The 16055-nt window shown below is 36.1% G+C and overlaps 1 protein-coding gene across 2 annotated transcripts in view; it reads left to right on the top strand.

The window, feature by feature from the left end:
- Window positions 1–16055, top strand: part of LOC148653679 (copper-transporting ATPase 1-like) — a 48535-nt gene that overhangs the window by 9900 nt on the left and 22580 nt on the right. For both annotated transcript variants that reach the window (XM_088648944.1, XM_088648943.1), the window contains 11 exons: window positions 1870–1999; window positions 6901–7372; window positions 8118–8813; window positions 9240–9443; window positions 10696–10859; window positions 10944–11105; window positions 11372–11448; window positions 11832–12048; window positions 13643–13876; window positions 14983–15074; window positions 15827–15954. In XM_088648944.1, the coding sequence (XP_088505070.1) occupies window positions 1880–1999; window positions 6901–7372; window positions 8118–8813; window positions 9240–9443; window positions 10696–10859; window positions 10944–11105; window positions 11372–11448; window positions 11832–12048; window positions 13643–13876; window positions 14983–15074; window positions 15827–15954 (2566 nt within the window). In that variant the 5' untranslated portion in view covers window positions 1870–1879. The remainder of the gene's footprint in view (window positions 1–1869; window positions 2000–6900; window positions 7373–8117; window positions 8814–9239; window positions 9444–10695; window positions 10860–10943; window positions 11106–11371; window positions 11449–11831; window positions 12049–13642; window positions 13877–14982; window positions 15075–15826; window positions 15955–16055) is intronic.

A 16055-nucleotide genomic window follows, 5' to 3' on the forward strand; every position in this document is an offset into this window, starting at 1 on the left:
TACTTAATTCTGTCAGGCTCTCATGATGAAGTTGAAATTAATATGGACTTAGGGGAAACATCTAATAACGTTTCTAAACTTAGGGGAACTGTAATCATTTTCATTGTTCTGTAGTAGATAAAATGTCTCCCTTGAATATGAATTCCTCTTAGGATTTCCAGTAATTTTAAACAGTGCTCCATTGTTCTGTGAGGAACCCTAGAGCACATCTTTCACTAACCAGTGATTTCTTAATTGATTAAAATAAACTCAATTATAGCACGTAGTCCACCATGTGGAATATAGCAGACATGAATTGTGATCCACAAACTAAAGTAATTGGTTTAAGAGGGAAATCTTTTGGATCTTTGATCCAGTTTTTTTGTATGATTGAGAATGATTGTTTAGCCTGACAGTATATTATTTTTAAGCCTAAGAAAGCATTTAGCTTCAAATCAATTACTGTAGATAACTATGTCTGAAATCTGATTTTATTAGTTTTTCTTAAAATACATTGATATTCTGTTATTTTTTGTTCTTGTAGTCAGTTTTCAGAACTACATGATTAATTATTATTTGAATCAGAGTGATAAGTTACTATAGAAAAATAGAAAGCTATGTCCCAGCAGTGCTTACTGTACATACAGTAAGTTGGCATTAAGCATAGCTGTGGTGAATTAGAATGATGGTATTTATGTGCAAGTAAAGGAATTTGTGCAACAAATGTATGGTTAATGTATGGTACAGGTCTTTAGGCATTCAATACCATTGTAGATCATGAAAACAGGATTTGCCTCTCTTAAAGAAATGCAGTGGTTATTGGTTTATTTTGTTAGTTGGAAGAGTAATCAATTGCATAATTTTCATCTTTTTAAGATGAGGGAATTGCCCTTTTTCTGTTCCAGTTACGCTGGAAGTTGTGAGATTTTTGTAGGGGTGTGCCTTTTTGGAAAATTTCCTTTAATTATTTTTGTTTTCCTTCCCCATAACCTTGAGTGATCACTTAAAGATATTGAGTGATCAGTCCATTTCTGCATCTGCAGGTCTTTTTAAATCAGTGAAGGAACTGAATTTACTTTTAGTAGAAATACAGTAACTTTGTCATTACATTGCATAGGAGAATAGAATACAAAATGTCCTTTGTTTTGATAGAGCTGCTTGCTCTATAGGCAATAGAATGATACATTGGCAAGGATTAAACAGAACATGATTTCCTGCACCTAGCCTGGTTTACATAACTGCATTATTGGACATAATTTTGAAATAATTCATACTGACATGGATTGTAGTGCTTGGGCTGAAGAACTGGAAGGCTTAACTTCTGTGTGGTACAAGAAGATTCTCATAGGAATTTTACCTCTCTGTACAAACCTTCAGTAAGGGTCAGAGAGATTGTCTGTTTGCCTCATGAATAATGCTGTTAAACAAAAGCTCTTTTAGAATCGGTATTCTTTTTAGTGCAGCTATTTCTATATTAAGTAAACATTTGATTGTACTATGTAAAAATTTACTGACTAGGATTGTTTTTGTTATGTAAATTGTTTGAGGAGTAACTAAACTTGAGGCAAAGTACTTAGAGAGTTCCAGTAGACATCACAAAAGTGATTCTAGTACCATAAAAAATACTGTTTTACCCTCCTTTGCATACTTGGTGTAGGGTTATGCTGATTTTGTATTAGTTTATTCATGCTATCAATTGTGGATATTGTTTTTTTATGGGAGGCTTTCAGGGTGCTAGTGACAAATTTAGGTTGTTTTTTTTACATTGCGGTATGTTTCCTTCACAGTGTTTATAGCATTGCAAAAACATTCTTGATGATACACAGTGATAGTTTTTTAAAAAAAAATACTTTTCTGTCTTTGTGATTATGCTAATTTCCTTTTCTGCAGAACTGTGAGGATGTCATTGACGGGTGCTGTGAACTCCATCAGGGTTGGTGTGGAGGGAATGACATGCAACTCCTGCGTGCAGAGCATTGAACAGAAGATTGGGAGTCTGCAGGGTGTGCACAATATACAGGTAACTGCTACTGTGTTGCTGCACAAGCAAGGCTATGGACTAAAATTGTAAGCATTGTGGGTTTTTGGATTCAGATCACAATGCACAACATTTTGCCTGAAGTGAGTTATGTCAGTATTTTTTTTAACGGTTGTAAAATTAATTTTGAACAATTAATGACATTTGACAATTAATATGACAATTAATTCATAAACAATGACAGTGCTGGATTTGACAAACTTCTACAGGAGCAAGAACTTATCGGATAATTTCCTTTTAAGAAAGCCTCTTTCAAACGTAATCTGAAAATACACTTAAGTTTGTTTTTTAATTATGATTTCTTCCTCTCTTGCATGATCATTTTAGACAAGTTACAGATCACAAGTTGCTAAAGTTTTAACATATTTTTGATTCTGATAGAACCAGTCTGTAGTTGCCATTGTGGTGGATCACTGATGAATCCTTTACCTCTGACCCCTGCCATTGAACCATTTGGGTGATGACTCACAGACATCACCTCCAGGCTACTGGAAAGTCACAAGGGTCTTTGTTTCTTGGGAATGACTAATCCGAATCCTGTCCCTGTCTGTGTTGAGCTAATTGTTTGCCACCACTCACCTCTTGGTGAATCCTAATCAGAGATGGCTATTAACACAACCCAGGCTTGAACCCATGATCTGGACCACAAAGCTCAGTCTGATTTTCATCTAGGGGCCTTAACTTGTTGAGCCTACCAGTTGCCCTACTTGATGTTTGGGTTGATTTTTTTTTACATATTACTAGTATTTTTATTCAATTTCTTATTTGTGAAGTTATTACTTTAGTATTCATTTTACAACTGCAAATTATAATAGTAAAAATGCTACAAAACATTTTGAATTATATTCTAGTCCATCATGCCCTCCAAATTTATTTATAGGAACAATAAAGAACAAATCAAATAAATATTTACATATTAGATAATCTGTGAACATTTTATAGATCAACAGGATAACATTTTATTGTTATCATTTTATTAAGATTAATGTAAAACATTTTTAGAATTTTTAATGTCTTTGTTCCCTGCAATGCAATTTATCATAAACAACTCAAGACCAGGAAGCGCTAAGGTCATTCCTCCTCTAGTGTATTATGAGGCGCTCCACTTCAGAGGAGAAATTTAAGAAGTTCCTCCATGTAGAATTCTTGTAAACGCTGCAGTTTTTGAAATCTGCCTGGCATTAACCATTATAGCGCTGTAACTACTGAATGATTTCTATGTATTATGTTCTTTTATACCCCAGAATACAGGAAACCAGTATAGCCCCAGTATAGATTTGGAGACCTACCCTTCAACTCCCAAAGAGTATAATATACTGTAACTATAGATTTGTTTTTCTTATAATTTAAAGAAGTACATAGAGTGTGAATAAATGTGACCCTATTTTGTGGAATTCAATTGTTTCTGACAAATGTAACTTTGCTATATGTAAGGCTGTTATGATTACAGTATAACATTAGAATTTAATAAGTGAGATACATAATCCAATTTGTGATTTGCTCTGCTATTCATTCTTATTTCATTGGAGGTATGAATAGATCTGGAGGGCTCTGTAAATGTTTCTTAGCAGATTGGCTATTACTCTAATTTCAATTATTTGTCTTAACTTTGATATGCCTATTACTACAAATATCAGAAACACAATACTGTACATACCTGATTGATGAATTTATTGTAAAAGACTGTTATCTCCTATCTCATCCTTAATAATCTTAAAATCTGTAGAAAGCCTTAATGTTTAAATAAGCTGAAAACCTGTGTGTATGTTTAAGTCTGATTGTAAGCTTTGCTGTTTTTGTAGAGGGTAATTTTGGTGTATAATTGACTTTAATGGTCACAGAGATATTGTCGAGTTTTGATGTTCCTTTTTAGCTTTTGCAAAGAGATTAGATAGAATTCACTTGCAGACCTGCAAGGCACTCTCCGAATTTGTAGTGGATATGCATATTGCTTTTCACTTGCCTGCAGGAGTTTATGAAAGAGGAGATAATGCAATAATCTGTACTAAATGGAAGACTCCCCTTTGCAGACTTGAAACCAAAAGGCTGATTGGTGGCTAATAGTCAAGAGAGATTTATTACATGTGATTTGTTTCCTAGAGAGGCCTTAGAGACCTGTTTTCTCGCGGAGCCTGAGGGGGGAAACTCATCCATTTTCATGAGTAAACCTGATTACCCAGACAATAGTAAAACAACAAAAAGCAAAAGGAAGTCATTCAAACACGTGTACACAAAAGAATAAAGGCAATGTTTCAGAACAAGACATTGTTAGTTGTTCTTTCTGGGGTATTGAAGTTCATGGTGAGATGCTGCCTTAAGACCAAGTCTTTTTTAGGGTGTGTTGTAGTGTTTTTTGTCTAAATTTCTACAAACTAAAACAAGCATACATTTTTGCTGTAAGTCTGGGGAATATCTGAAGACTGACATGGTTCTTCTCTGAGAAAGAGCTTGTTTTCCAGAAGTACTGTTTTTTATGGAACTAGTGTATTTTAAAACATGTTTTGTTACTTTTTGATGATAATCTGTACAGAAGCGAACCAGAAACCTACATCAATAACACCAGGAGTGTTTTGCTTTGGGATGTTTATTAAAAAAAAAAGACCTGACATCCCATAAGTATCCTTATACTCTTTCAGAGTTTCCAATCTGTTGCCTTCTTCTGAAAATTACAGTGGGTCAACACTACACCTTCTGGAAGGGTTACGGTCATGTTAAGAGGTGGAATGTACAAGAGAAAAAAAGTTTCCCATATTGAAAATCTAAGCTTGTGCTAGATAATTAAAAACATGGCTTTAGTGTGGTGTACGCAAAGTGCTGTCTTAGTTGATTAGCAGCTTACTGTCAAGTAGAAACAACAACACTTGATTTGTTATACTTATTTAAAGTATTGAGGATGCTATAATGTAGAAACATTGATTACTACTTTGTTCTAATGTTGTAGTATTTTTTAATAATTTAATTAACTAGTTCATACATTTTCTGGGGAACACTTTTCAGGATTCAATATTAACATTAGCAAATTTAGTTTTAAATTGGTGGCTGTTATTGTAATAATAATAATACTTTTGCTGGCGTGTGTGGACAGACTCCTACATTTATCCTTAAGAAGATTTATTGCACATTGACAACTATATAGAATTTGCAACAAAGATGGTTAAAAATTGAACAAAGTCTAAAGCTTATTTTTCTAGGTTTCTGGTATCATCCTTGATTTCTTGTTCAAAATTCTAGATAATTATCGGGACAACCTACTTATAGCAACGTTACTCCTCCCACTATCATTTTTTTTCTTAAAGCAAAAACTGTTCGATATAAGCTTTTATAAGAGTCATTGTTCTAGACTCTTTTTGCAAAGACTTGCAAAGAGTACTGTGTGTCCTTTGCTATCTGTTGTCTTGATGATACAGTACAGAAAATATTTATTTAGATATTAATTCACAAGATGGAGAATGGGGGCAAAATCAAATCACAGGACTACAATCTGAAACCAGCATAACAAACCCGAGGGTTGTTTTACTAAAGATTTGTAAGTTGAAACATTATGTTCTTAAAGTCTGTAAAATATCACTGCATTGACATCCTAAGGACATCAGTAGAAGAAACAGAAAACCTCAGCCTTTAAAGAGGACAGAATTTTTTTTTTAAGTTTCACACTGGCAGTTTATGTAAATTCAAATCACAAAGCAGTTCTGTTCATGATAAAATAGTGGAAGTATCATGTGCAGCAAATATCAATGCAAATCGTTTCGTCAGCACTCCAGATCTCTTTAATCTTTCTCTCTTAAAATATTGCCCACCATGTTCTACAGTTCCCTTTTTGCTTTTTGCATTTCTCACACTTTTCTTTCCCCTTTGACACCATTCTTAGCTGTGGGATCAGGTGATAATGTGCTGCTAAGTCACAAGATCCAACAGATAGGCTTTGATGAAAGTTGAAACGTTAGCTTGACTATAGTGCCATCTTCTGTTCACACCTCTGTTCTGTCAGAAAGAATATTGTTAGGAAATGTCACTCAACAGTAGGCAAAAATAATTGTACAACCACATCAAAATATCATTTGGGTAGCTGCTTGAATGAAAGGAGATTGGTGTCAGCTGTAAACTTTGATTAAGAGACTGATGAGACAAAACATTCAGCAACTGTGATGTGAAAGGAAAAGAAACTTGCCTTGTGTTCTAATTATTTTTAGTGTTTTTTCACTGGAAAATGAAAGCAGCCAAAAACGCATTTAAACTTTTAAAGGGATTTCACAGGACAATATATGAACTTTGAAAACATGATCACTGCAGTCAGTGTGATTATTCTAGTAACAGTTGAGAGGAGAACATTCAGCCCATCAAGCCAGTTTTGTTGTTAGTAACTAATTGATCCAAAAATCTCATCCAGTCATTTTCTGAAAGTATCAGCTTTTGCAACACGGTTGAGTTGTTTGCAACACAGGTCTCCTGTTCTCAATTTCATTCCTCAGATTCATTAAGAATTTACAGAATTTAGTTCATGGAGTTTTTAAATGCTAGGATAGTTGAAAACATATTTCAGGGACAAAAACATTTTAAAATTAAATAAGTATTTAATGTTATAATAAATAAATAAAAAAATAAACAAATTTATTATTTGTCGAAGCTACAGTTTTTTTAACATTTCATTTTCGGTAATCTTAATAGCTACGTTGTGAAGCCCATGTCATCATTCTGTTCTCTCTACAGGTTGTTAGGAAAAATGTGAAAGCATGAAAAGATGTAAAAAAAATAAATCCCTTACATTGTGAAGTTAAAATATTCAAATGTAGATACATAAACAAAAGTTCAGAAACCTTAAAAGCCATTTGAAATGTTGAATTACAATTTCAACAGGCCATTTTTCAGTAGCTGTTGTTTTACAGGTGTCTTTGGAGCTCAAGGAGGCCACTGTGATATTTGACCCCGGCCTGCTGAGTCCAGATTCTCTGAGAGAGACCATAGATGACATGGGGTTTGAGGGCAGCATCTCAGAAAAGGCCACGGCCATCTCCACGGAAACCAAGTTTCTCTCCCTTCCAGGGTTGCCACCTGAGGCTCTAAAGCAGGCCCAAGAGAAACTGTCGCAGTTAAAAGGTGTTCTTGAAGCCCGGGAAACTCCAGGGCAGAAGGGATTCTCTGTGACATTAATCCCGGCGCTTGTAAATTCAGGTCAGATTGATGAGGTAATTCAGAAACTGACTTTGGACAGAACACCTGAGCCTCTGGAAGAGCCCATGAAAAGCCAGGCTTGCGATGTTATGGTGAAACTGCGGATTGATGGCATGGTTTGTGTGTCATGCACAACCACCATTGAAGGGAAGATTGGAAAACTCAATGGGATAAAGAAAATTAAAGGTGATTTTTTTTCATTCTTAATTTACAATTAAACACTTTAGTGATTATAAATGTTTTAAAATAGACATTATAGTATATGTTATGCTTTTTGTTTGAGGACACTTCAGAAAATTTAAAAACTAAAAAATTGTCGAATTTGGTTTGTTATTGTTGTACAGTATGTCATTGCACTTATCATTGTTGAGAAAATTTTCAATTTGAAGTGTCAGCTCCAAACACTAATTCAACTTCAGCTTCTTTGTCCTGAAATGCGACTCATTTTCCTTTGATATACGAAATGCGGTACTAAAAATAGTTAGGCAAGCAACCAGTTCTTTTTGCATTAAGTACTAAACAACAGATTGAATATAAGATTCCTACTAGTTTTCCATAAGATTTTTATACTGTTTATTCTTAAAGAGCATGTGATTATTTTTTATTATGATTGTCATGCAATTTTCTCAAGAAACAGTTTTGCTTGCCGTGCTTTACATATTTTCAGCATATCATGTTAAAATTATTTATATCATCATTATTAAATTTGGATATGGGGATTGAAGGTAAGCTGAGGAATCATTACAAAATCAGTCGTTTCTTTAGACAGTTAAAAAATAATGAGAACTACATCCTAGTTTTGTTAAAAGTGTAGCCTGAAGCAAAAACATTCAGTTCAGTAGTTCATAGAAATATTTTGTGCAAAACTGTTCCATTGACTGCTGTGGTTGCTAAGAAGCAAAAAACAAGTCATTTTTGTTTTTCTTCTTAGTTTCCTTGGATTCTCAGGAAGCAGCTGTGCTTTATCAACCCCACCTCATCACAGTAGATGAAATCGTGAACCAGATAGGCTTGGCTGGTTTCAAAGCCTTTGTCAGGAGCAAGCCCCGTCCACTTAAGCTGTCGCTCAGTGAAGTGGAGCGTCTTGTCAGCACTCCTTCCTCGGACCATGCACCCTTCGAATCCAAAGCAGAGAGCGCAACGGTCCTGTTCGGTGTCCGCGGGATGCACTGCAATTCTTGTGTCATCAACATCCAGAGCAACATAGCCAAATTTCCAGGGGTGCTGACCGTGGAGGTGTGTTTGGAAAAGGAGAGTGCTTTAATTCACTATAACCCTGGACTCATCTCTGTGAATCAGCTCAGAAGTGCCATCGAGTCCCTCCCACCAGGAAACTTTAAGGTGCAAACTGACTGTGATGGCTCCCCTGCATCCACATCCCTGCCCCAGGCCGCTACCCCTAACAGCAAGCCCCTCATGCCAGTGTGTGTGATCCACATTGAGGGGATGACCTGTGGCTCTTGCGTGCAGTCCATCGAAGCCATGCTGTCTCAGCGAGAAGGAGTGAAGTCTGCGCAGGTGTCACTGGCCAACCACAGTGGGACATTTGAATATGACCCTCTGCTGACAAACCCAGAGGAGTTAAGGAAAGCCATAGAGGATATGGGCTTTGATGCTTTTCTCCCTGGTAAAGACTTTTCTTTGGCTTTTTGTGCAGTGGGATAGAATGAAAAAATATGACTAGTAACAGTGAGGATTAAAGGATTACTACTTGCAGGATGGAGTGTCTAGGAATGAATAGATCTAACTCTGCTTTGAAGTTGAACTGAAAGCTATATATAGTTCTAGATTATGTTAGTGTTCATGATAAAATACCATTACCTTAGATGTTTTAAAACTCTAGGAAATGTTAAGTAGGTGTAATCAGTTCAAATGATTGGAATGTATGGTGGACAGACTTCATGTAATACCTATATTATTGCAAAACTATCTCTTTTTCTGCTGTTGAAATTCAGAATCCTTAAGGGTTAAAATCCAGAAGCCTCTGTTTGAAGTTTATGTAATGTGTTTCTGTATTTTTTATTAAAACCATGCTTAACCGTTTGAACTTTAGAGACAAATTCATTAGTGGAGCCCTTTGAACCGATAACCCCCAGCAGAGCATTGCTCAGAGACAGGGATGAGGAGAAGGACTCCAGGGCCACACAAGGCGCCAAAGGAGGGTCACAAACTCCAATGAAGTGCTTCATCCAGATCGGCGGAATGACTTGTGCCTCCTGCGTAGCTAACATTGAGAGGAATCTAAAAAATGAGCACGGTAAGGCCAGGATTCGCAGTTTCCCACTAGTTAGGTATCTGTTTTCATAGTTAGCCGATGTCAATTTAATGTTCTTGGAAAACATCTTGTAGCACGAATTTAGAATACAAAACTCTAATAATGTTATTTGTTACATGTATTACCAGTCTTTGACATGGAATATTTGGTTGGTTTGCAGAAATGATGGATGAAATGCACTTATTACTTTTGTGAAGTATAATACACTAGTGGAAGCAAATAAAACAGTTAAAAATAAATATAGGAATTGTAATTTTGCAGGCTGAGGTAGGTGACAATGGAGGCGCTTCTAAGAATCTAGACCAATTGGGTAGCTCCCCAAATACTCCTCTAAATAATTGACCTAAATAATTGAGTTCTGGGTAAATGATTACGAGTGCCAAAAGTGTAGGATAAAAGACAGAACAGAGATAGAAGGGTGGAGACAGGAGGAGAACTTTAACATGTTTAAATACCAGATAGGAAATAAGTATTTGAATCTTGCTAAGAGAGCATGCTATTCTGTGTTTTTTAAGAAAGCTCTGATTTCCTGAGTGAAGAATCCCTCAGTTAAAAACAGCCTCTCCTGATTATCGGTTGCATTTTAGAATAGGGAGACAGATTCCTCTTTATTTTATGGCATCTGGGTCTACAGATAGAGAGATTTAACCACAGGTTGTATGATTATTAGTTTAGAAGGCAGCTTATTTCTTCTTTAGGGCTTTGTAGGCATTATGAGTTTGAATACCTGGTAGCAATCTGGGGTTTTTCTTTGTGGTCCCTGGGGCACTTTGTTTTTTAAAGTTGTAAATAGTGTAACTTGTGTGTTGTATTTTTTGTTATATTTAGTTTGTAAATTACCTGAATTCTTAGTCTTTTCACAAAAGCTGTGCCAGAGAACAAATAATTCACATGCCTCTAACTACACCAACCGCTCAGATATATTCTGGGTAACATATTTACAAGCTGAGGGTTATGATAATTTATTTTACCTATTGATTGATCTGCACAGTCATTTCCTGATTTTCTCCATTTTTGTGACCCCTCATTTGTAACAATATATACTTCGGAAAACTGAAGCTCTGGTTTTAAAATTTACATAATGGCAAATCTCTTGAGTTCTTGTTTTTAAAAAGTGTTATTGGATGTAAAAGAAATTGTGGTCTTTTAGCTAGTCTGAAGACTAGCTAGTCTGAACAATGTTTTTTTTTTAAAGCCATTAGTTACTACTTTCTCTGCTTTGTTTTTTCAAAAGGAATTTATTCTGTTCTGGTGGCGTTAATGGCTGGAAAAGCGGAAGTGCGGTTTAATCCTGAAGTCATCGACCCTCCAGGGATTGCCGAGCTAATCAAAGAGCTGGGCTTCACAGCATCTGTTATCGAGAACTATGATGAATCAGATGGCAGCGTGGAGCTTGTTGTGAGAGTCTTTTATTCATCTAATTTATAATGTTTGGCCTTTCTTGACTTTATTTGATTTACTTTAATTCTGTTTTTTTAACAGATTAAAGGAATGACCTGTGCCTCCTGTGTCCACAAAATAGAATCCACTTTAATGAAAACCAAAGGAATAGATTATGCCTCAGTCGCACTTGCAACAAACAAAGCACACGTGAAATATGACCCAGAAGTGACTGGACCACGTGACATTATTAAATTAATAGGGGTGAGTGCTTCTCCTGTCCTTTCTTGTTTTGCTAATGCTGTCATGATCCCCTTGACTAGCACAGTATGATTTGCTTTACATGTTTTAGACATTTCAGGCAGTTGTGGCTTCTTGCAGATCATGCATTGTAGCGCAGAATTTTGTGAACATCCAATTATGTTATTACAGAGTAAAATGTTGCAAAGTAAAATATGAACCTTTCGTAGTATTATGTAATATTTTTACATAAGACATTTGGATATAGATGTTCTCTTTTCAATTTACAGGATTTGGGATTTGAGGCTTCATTAGTGAGGAAAGATCAATCAGCAAGTCATCTAGACCACAGTCAAGAAATAAGACAGTAAGTCAGATGAATCCACGGTAAAGCTCATCTGTTATTTTTAAGTTGTCTTTCTTTGGTATTTAACTCTATTATTGTTGTTTTATACATGTCTTTAATTTTCTTTAAGATTATTCAAAAGCAGTAAAATTGGGTGTGGTTTATCACTATTGTTGCCTTACTCTATTTAAATAATCAAGAATCTTGATCAAACAGGATAGGTGTTTTTTTGTAGAGTGAGATGTTGAATATAAGCAGAAATGCCCCCTATTGATTCATTATTATTGACTATAGACTTTCATGTACTAGATGTTAAACTGATGGATGTTTGATTCCTGAGTCACTATGTTTAGAATGTTGCTGTGTGATTTGATATGATTTGATATGGTTTTTATTTGTCTTAGATGGAGGAGGTCCTTCTTCATAAGCCTAATATTCTGTGTTCCTGTGATGGGGATGATGATCTATATGATAATCATGGACCATCAGGTCCTTAGTGACAGTCACCACAATGTCAGTGACATTGAGAAGTACCATTCCACTATGTTTCTGGAGAAGCAGGTCCTGCCTGGTCTCTCAATCATGAATTTAATCTCTTTCCTCTTCTGTGTTCCTGTACAGGTAAGAGAATCAGTCTTAAAGAACTGGAATTAATTGTTAAAACATCCATCACAGACAAAATGCAGGTGGGCAAGCTTTCACCATTAAAGGTCCTAAACCGTGGAATGCAATGCCATCATTTGTACGGGATTGTCCCATTGTTGCCATTTATTAAGTAAGACTGAAAACATGTCCTTACAACTTGGGTTTTTAAATTTAAGTTTAAGTTTTGCATTTTTCATATTTATATACATGTTTTCAGAATGGATTTTTTTTCTCCTTTACAATTTTTTAGGATATCGTTTTGTACTATGTATGTTCTGCTGTGTGGCAACCAACATGCTTTACATCTGTGCTCATTAAAAAGCGTCATAATCTGGAAAACACTTAATGATTATTGTATGCCAAAACATTTCTGCCAAACCTGAAATTGGTAGGTACACATTTGAATGTTAAAGGGGAACTGCAATGGTATTTTTATATTTTGGGGTTAGAAAGAATCAAGATTGATGAGTGCATTTCAAACTACAATAAAAGTAAAATGTACACAGTAAGTTGTAAAACCTCAAATTTACATCACAGAATAGACTAACCAGGTATTCGCAGCATCATCGTTTCAGAGCGAGGCAAAAACATTTTTGGTGGGAAATGTAATAAGTGGCCTTATTACATTGTAAAGAAGCAGGCGTGTGAATACATCTATTTTAATCCAATTGAAATATTGCTTTTCAACTTTGAGATGCTTTTGACAACAAATACTACTAACTTGTTAACTCTGCATGAAGATCACTTTGGAACATTTCTATGGTGAAATGTCTGCTGCACAACCTGTACTTATTTGGTCATACATCACATTACATTAGTCATTACAGTGATTAGTGAGCAGGAAGGGTTGCATCACGTCACAAAACTCAAATGCAAGTTTGCAACAACATGGCAGCTTACAGAGTTCATTAATTTGTAATTTGTATTTATAAATTGAATTTGAAATTTGTATTTTTTTCTTTAACATCAATTAATTTATTTTGTTACTGAGATTTCATAACCAGTCCAAGAAATTAGGACTGCAGTTCCCCTTTAAATCAGTGCCTTTAGTACACCTTTAAAAGAGTGCAGTTTTCCTTTCAAAGTATGGGGAAAGGCAGAAAGACATTTGATAAGCCCCTTCTGTAACCACTTAAACACCTACAATGTTTGCTTACAGGGCTGAAGAACAAACATGCTTTCTTAGCAAAGAAGTGTAAAAATTTATAAGTTTCCTTATGGTGTATTGTAAACATTTTCTTCATTTAGGTCTTTCCTTTCGTGTGTAGTTCTATTTTATGCAAATATATCTGCTTTGTTTTATATTTTTAATTGAACATTTTACAGTAGCCAGTCTAGTATACGATAAGATTTGTTTTTTAAAAAACAAGATTTTAAAATGTTTGAAGCAAACTTTACATGGCTTATGACCTATGCTAAAAAGATGCTTATGTTATTTTTAAAGTATTATATCAACAAGGTCTTGTAACATTACTTCAGAAAATACATTTTTAAAGCAGTTTGTTTGCATATGCAGTTTGTTTTCTTAGTCGATAATTATTATATGAAATGTTCTTCTATTTTTCTACAGTTTGTGGGAGGCAGATATTTCTACATTCAAGCATATAAAGCAGTAAAGCACAAGACAGCCAACATGGATGTGCTGATCGTCCTCGCTACCTCCATTGCATTTGCATACTCCCTGGTGATACTCCTTGTTGCCATGATTGAAAAGGCCAAAGTGAACCCCATAACCTTTTTTGACACTCCTCCAATGCTTTTTGTATTCATTTCATTGGGGAGGTGGATGGAGCAAATAGCAAAGGTATTACTGTTTGTTTTTATTGAGAAGTATGAGTTGGGCCAACAGAGGTCCACTTGTCTGCTACATTGTCTACCAACACAAAGCTAGCAGTTCATAATTATAGGTATTAAACTCTTCTACAGGTTGCATTAAAAGAAACACCTGTTATTCCAGTTGACAGACTATAATACTTCTTTGTGATGGTGTACAGAGAGAAGTTTTTCAAATACTCTCACTTGGAGCTAATCAACTGTGATGAATAACACAGAATTTGAACTAAATTAAATATCAACTGTGGCCTATGCTTTAATTGCAAACAAATGAACCACTACAAGACACATAGCTCATTAAGTTAGGAGTTAATTTATATTTTTAATTTTAGAACTTGGGTTACTAACAAGAACATTTAGTTTGCTAGTAGTTTAAGAATATATTGTAACGCAACGGGGGCTCAGGCGGGCGCCCTTGCCGCATCTGGTCGGCCCCATCCCGACTGGAGGCTCGAACCCGGGACTTCCGCGTCTCTCTGCAGCGACCTAGCCCCGTGAGCTAAAGAGAGATCTCTCTACAGCCCAGTAGCTGTAGTCCTGCTATCACAGGGAAGGGCGGTGACGTCACCTGCTCTGGTACGCCGGCTCTTACACAGTGCTTGTCGGCCGTAAGCGTTACACTCTCCCCCGCTTAAATCGCCGTCCCCGGCGAAGGGCTATCCCATCCCACTTCTGACACCAATGTAACGCAACGGGGGCTCAGGCGGGCGCCCTTGCCGCATCTGGTCGGCCCCATCCCGACTGGAGGCTCGAACCCGGGACTTCCGCGTCTCTCTGCAGCGACCTAGCCCCGTGAGCTAAAGAGAGATCTCTCCACAGTAGCTGCAGTCCTGCTATCACAGGGAAGGGCGGTGACATCACCTGCTCTGGTACGCCGGCTCTTACACAGTGCCTGTCGGCCGTAAGAGTTACAATATTACCTCTCTTTAAATGGTTGATTTAAATTTTGACTTAACACAAACCTCTTACCAGATGAGCTTTGTGGAATTAGATAACTAAGAAATAAGAACTGAAAACATGGAAGTGTGGCTGCAGCAGAATAGATATAACCTCTTTTGTCTGCTTTCATTTTTTCAGAGTAAAACTTCAGAGGCCTTATCAAAGTTGATGTCCCTGCAGGCTACAGAAGCTACTGTTGTCACATTGAATGAAGACATGTCTGTGTTGAGGTATCATTCTTTATATTGTCATTGGAAGATTAATATTTTGAATTTCACAGTTCAGTCTGTGTGCAATACACAGAGAAAATATTGCAATGTAACAAAATCTGATAAGTACTTGGCATTATAACTGGGTATTAAACACATACATACTAAAAACTTTGCTCCCTTTATGCGGTGGTGTACACGCTTAAATAGTCATCAACTGTTAGGATTAGTTAATAATTAATGAATAGTTTAACAATTTTAGCAGTAATCTTGAGTCCATCTTGTGGGAGTAATCATGTGCAAATCTTGAGCATCACTTATTTAGAGTTCTGATCATCAAGGCCAAGTTCAAATGTATTTTGTTAGTCATAGTATAATATGCAAATTAGAATATAGTTGAAAGTACTACTGTATAGCATTATGGTGTTCACATCAAAAGGCAAAAGAGGCTATTAAGTCAATAATGGAACAATTATTGTGGCACCGAATTATACCGAATCACTAGTGACTTGAATTCTCTTTTGTAAAACCAACCCTTGAAGTTGGAATGCTTTACTTGTGCTAACAATTATTTTTTAAATCACAATGTTGCACACAGTGTCAATATTTTCTGATACATGTAGGAGACAAGTTTCTAATCAGTGATTCTCTTAAACAGTTCCAAATTACTGAGCCCCTTTAATAATTATTTTATGCCAGGACCTTGTTCTTAACTAGAATTCGCGCATTGGATATGACCCTCGTTTGTTGTCTGGTTTGTGTCCTGTCGTCAGTGAGGAACAGATTGATGTTGAGCTGGTGCATCGTGGGGACATTGTCAAAGTGGTTCCTGGGGGCAAATTCCCAGTGGATGGACGGGTTATTGAAGGCCATTCCATGGCAGACGAGTCTCTTATTACGGGTATGGATTATAGGATTATAGGATGACCTTTAATTTTGGTTATGGTTTGTTGCAGTGTTTGAATGCATGCAAATTTTAACAATGCATGTTTAAATTGTACT

This window comes from Lepisosteus platostomus, chromosome 10 (genome assembly GCF_059453375.1).
Source record: "Lepisosteus platostomus isolate fLepPlt1 chromosome 10, fLepPlt1.hap1, whole genome shotgun sequence".
NCBI lineage: Eukaryota > Metazoa > Chordata > Actinopteri > Semionotiformes > Lepisosteidae > Lepisosteus > Lepisosteus platostomus.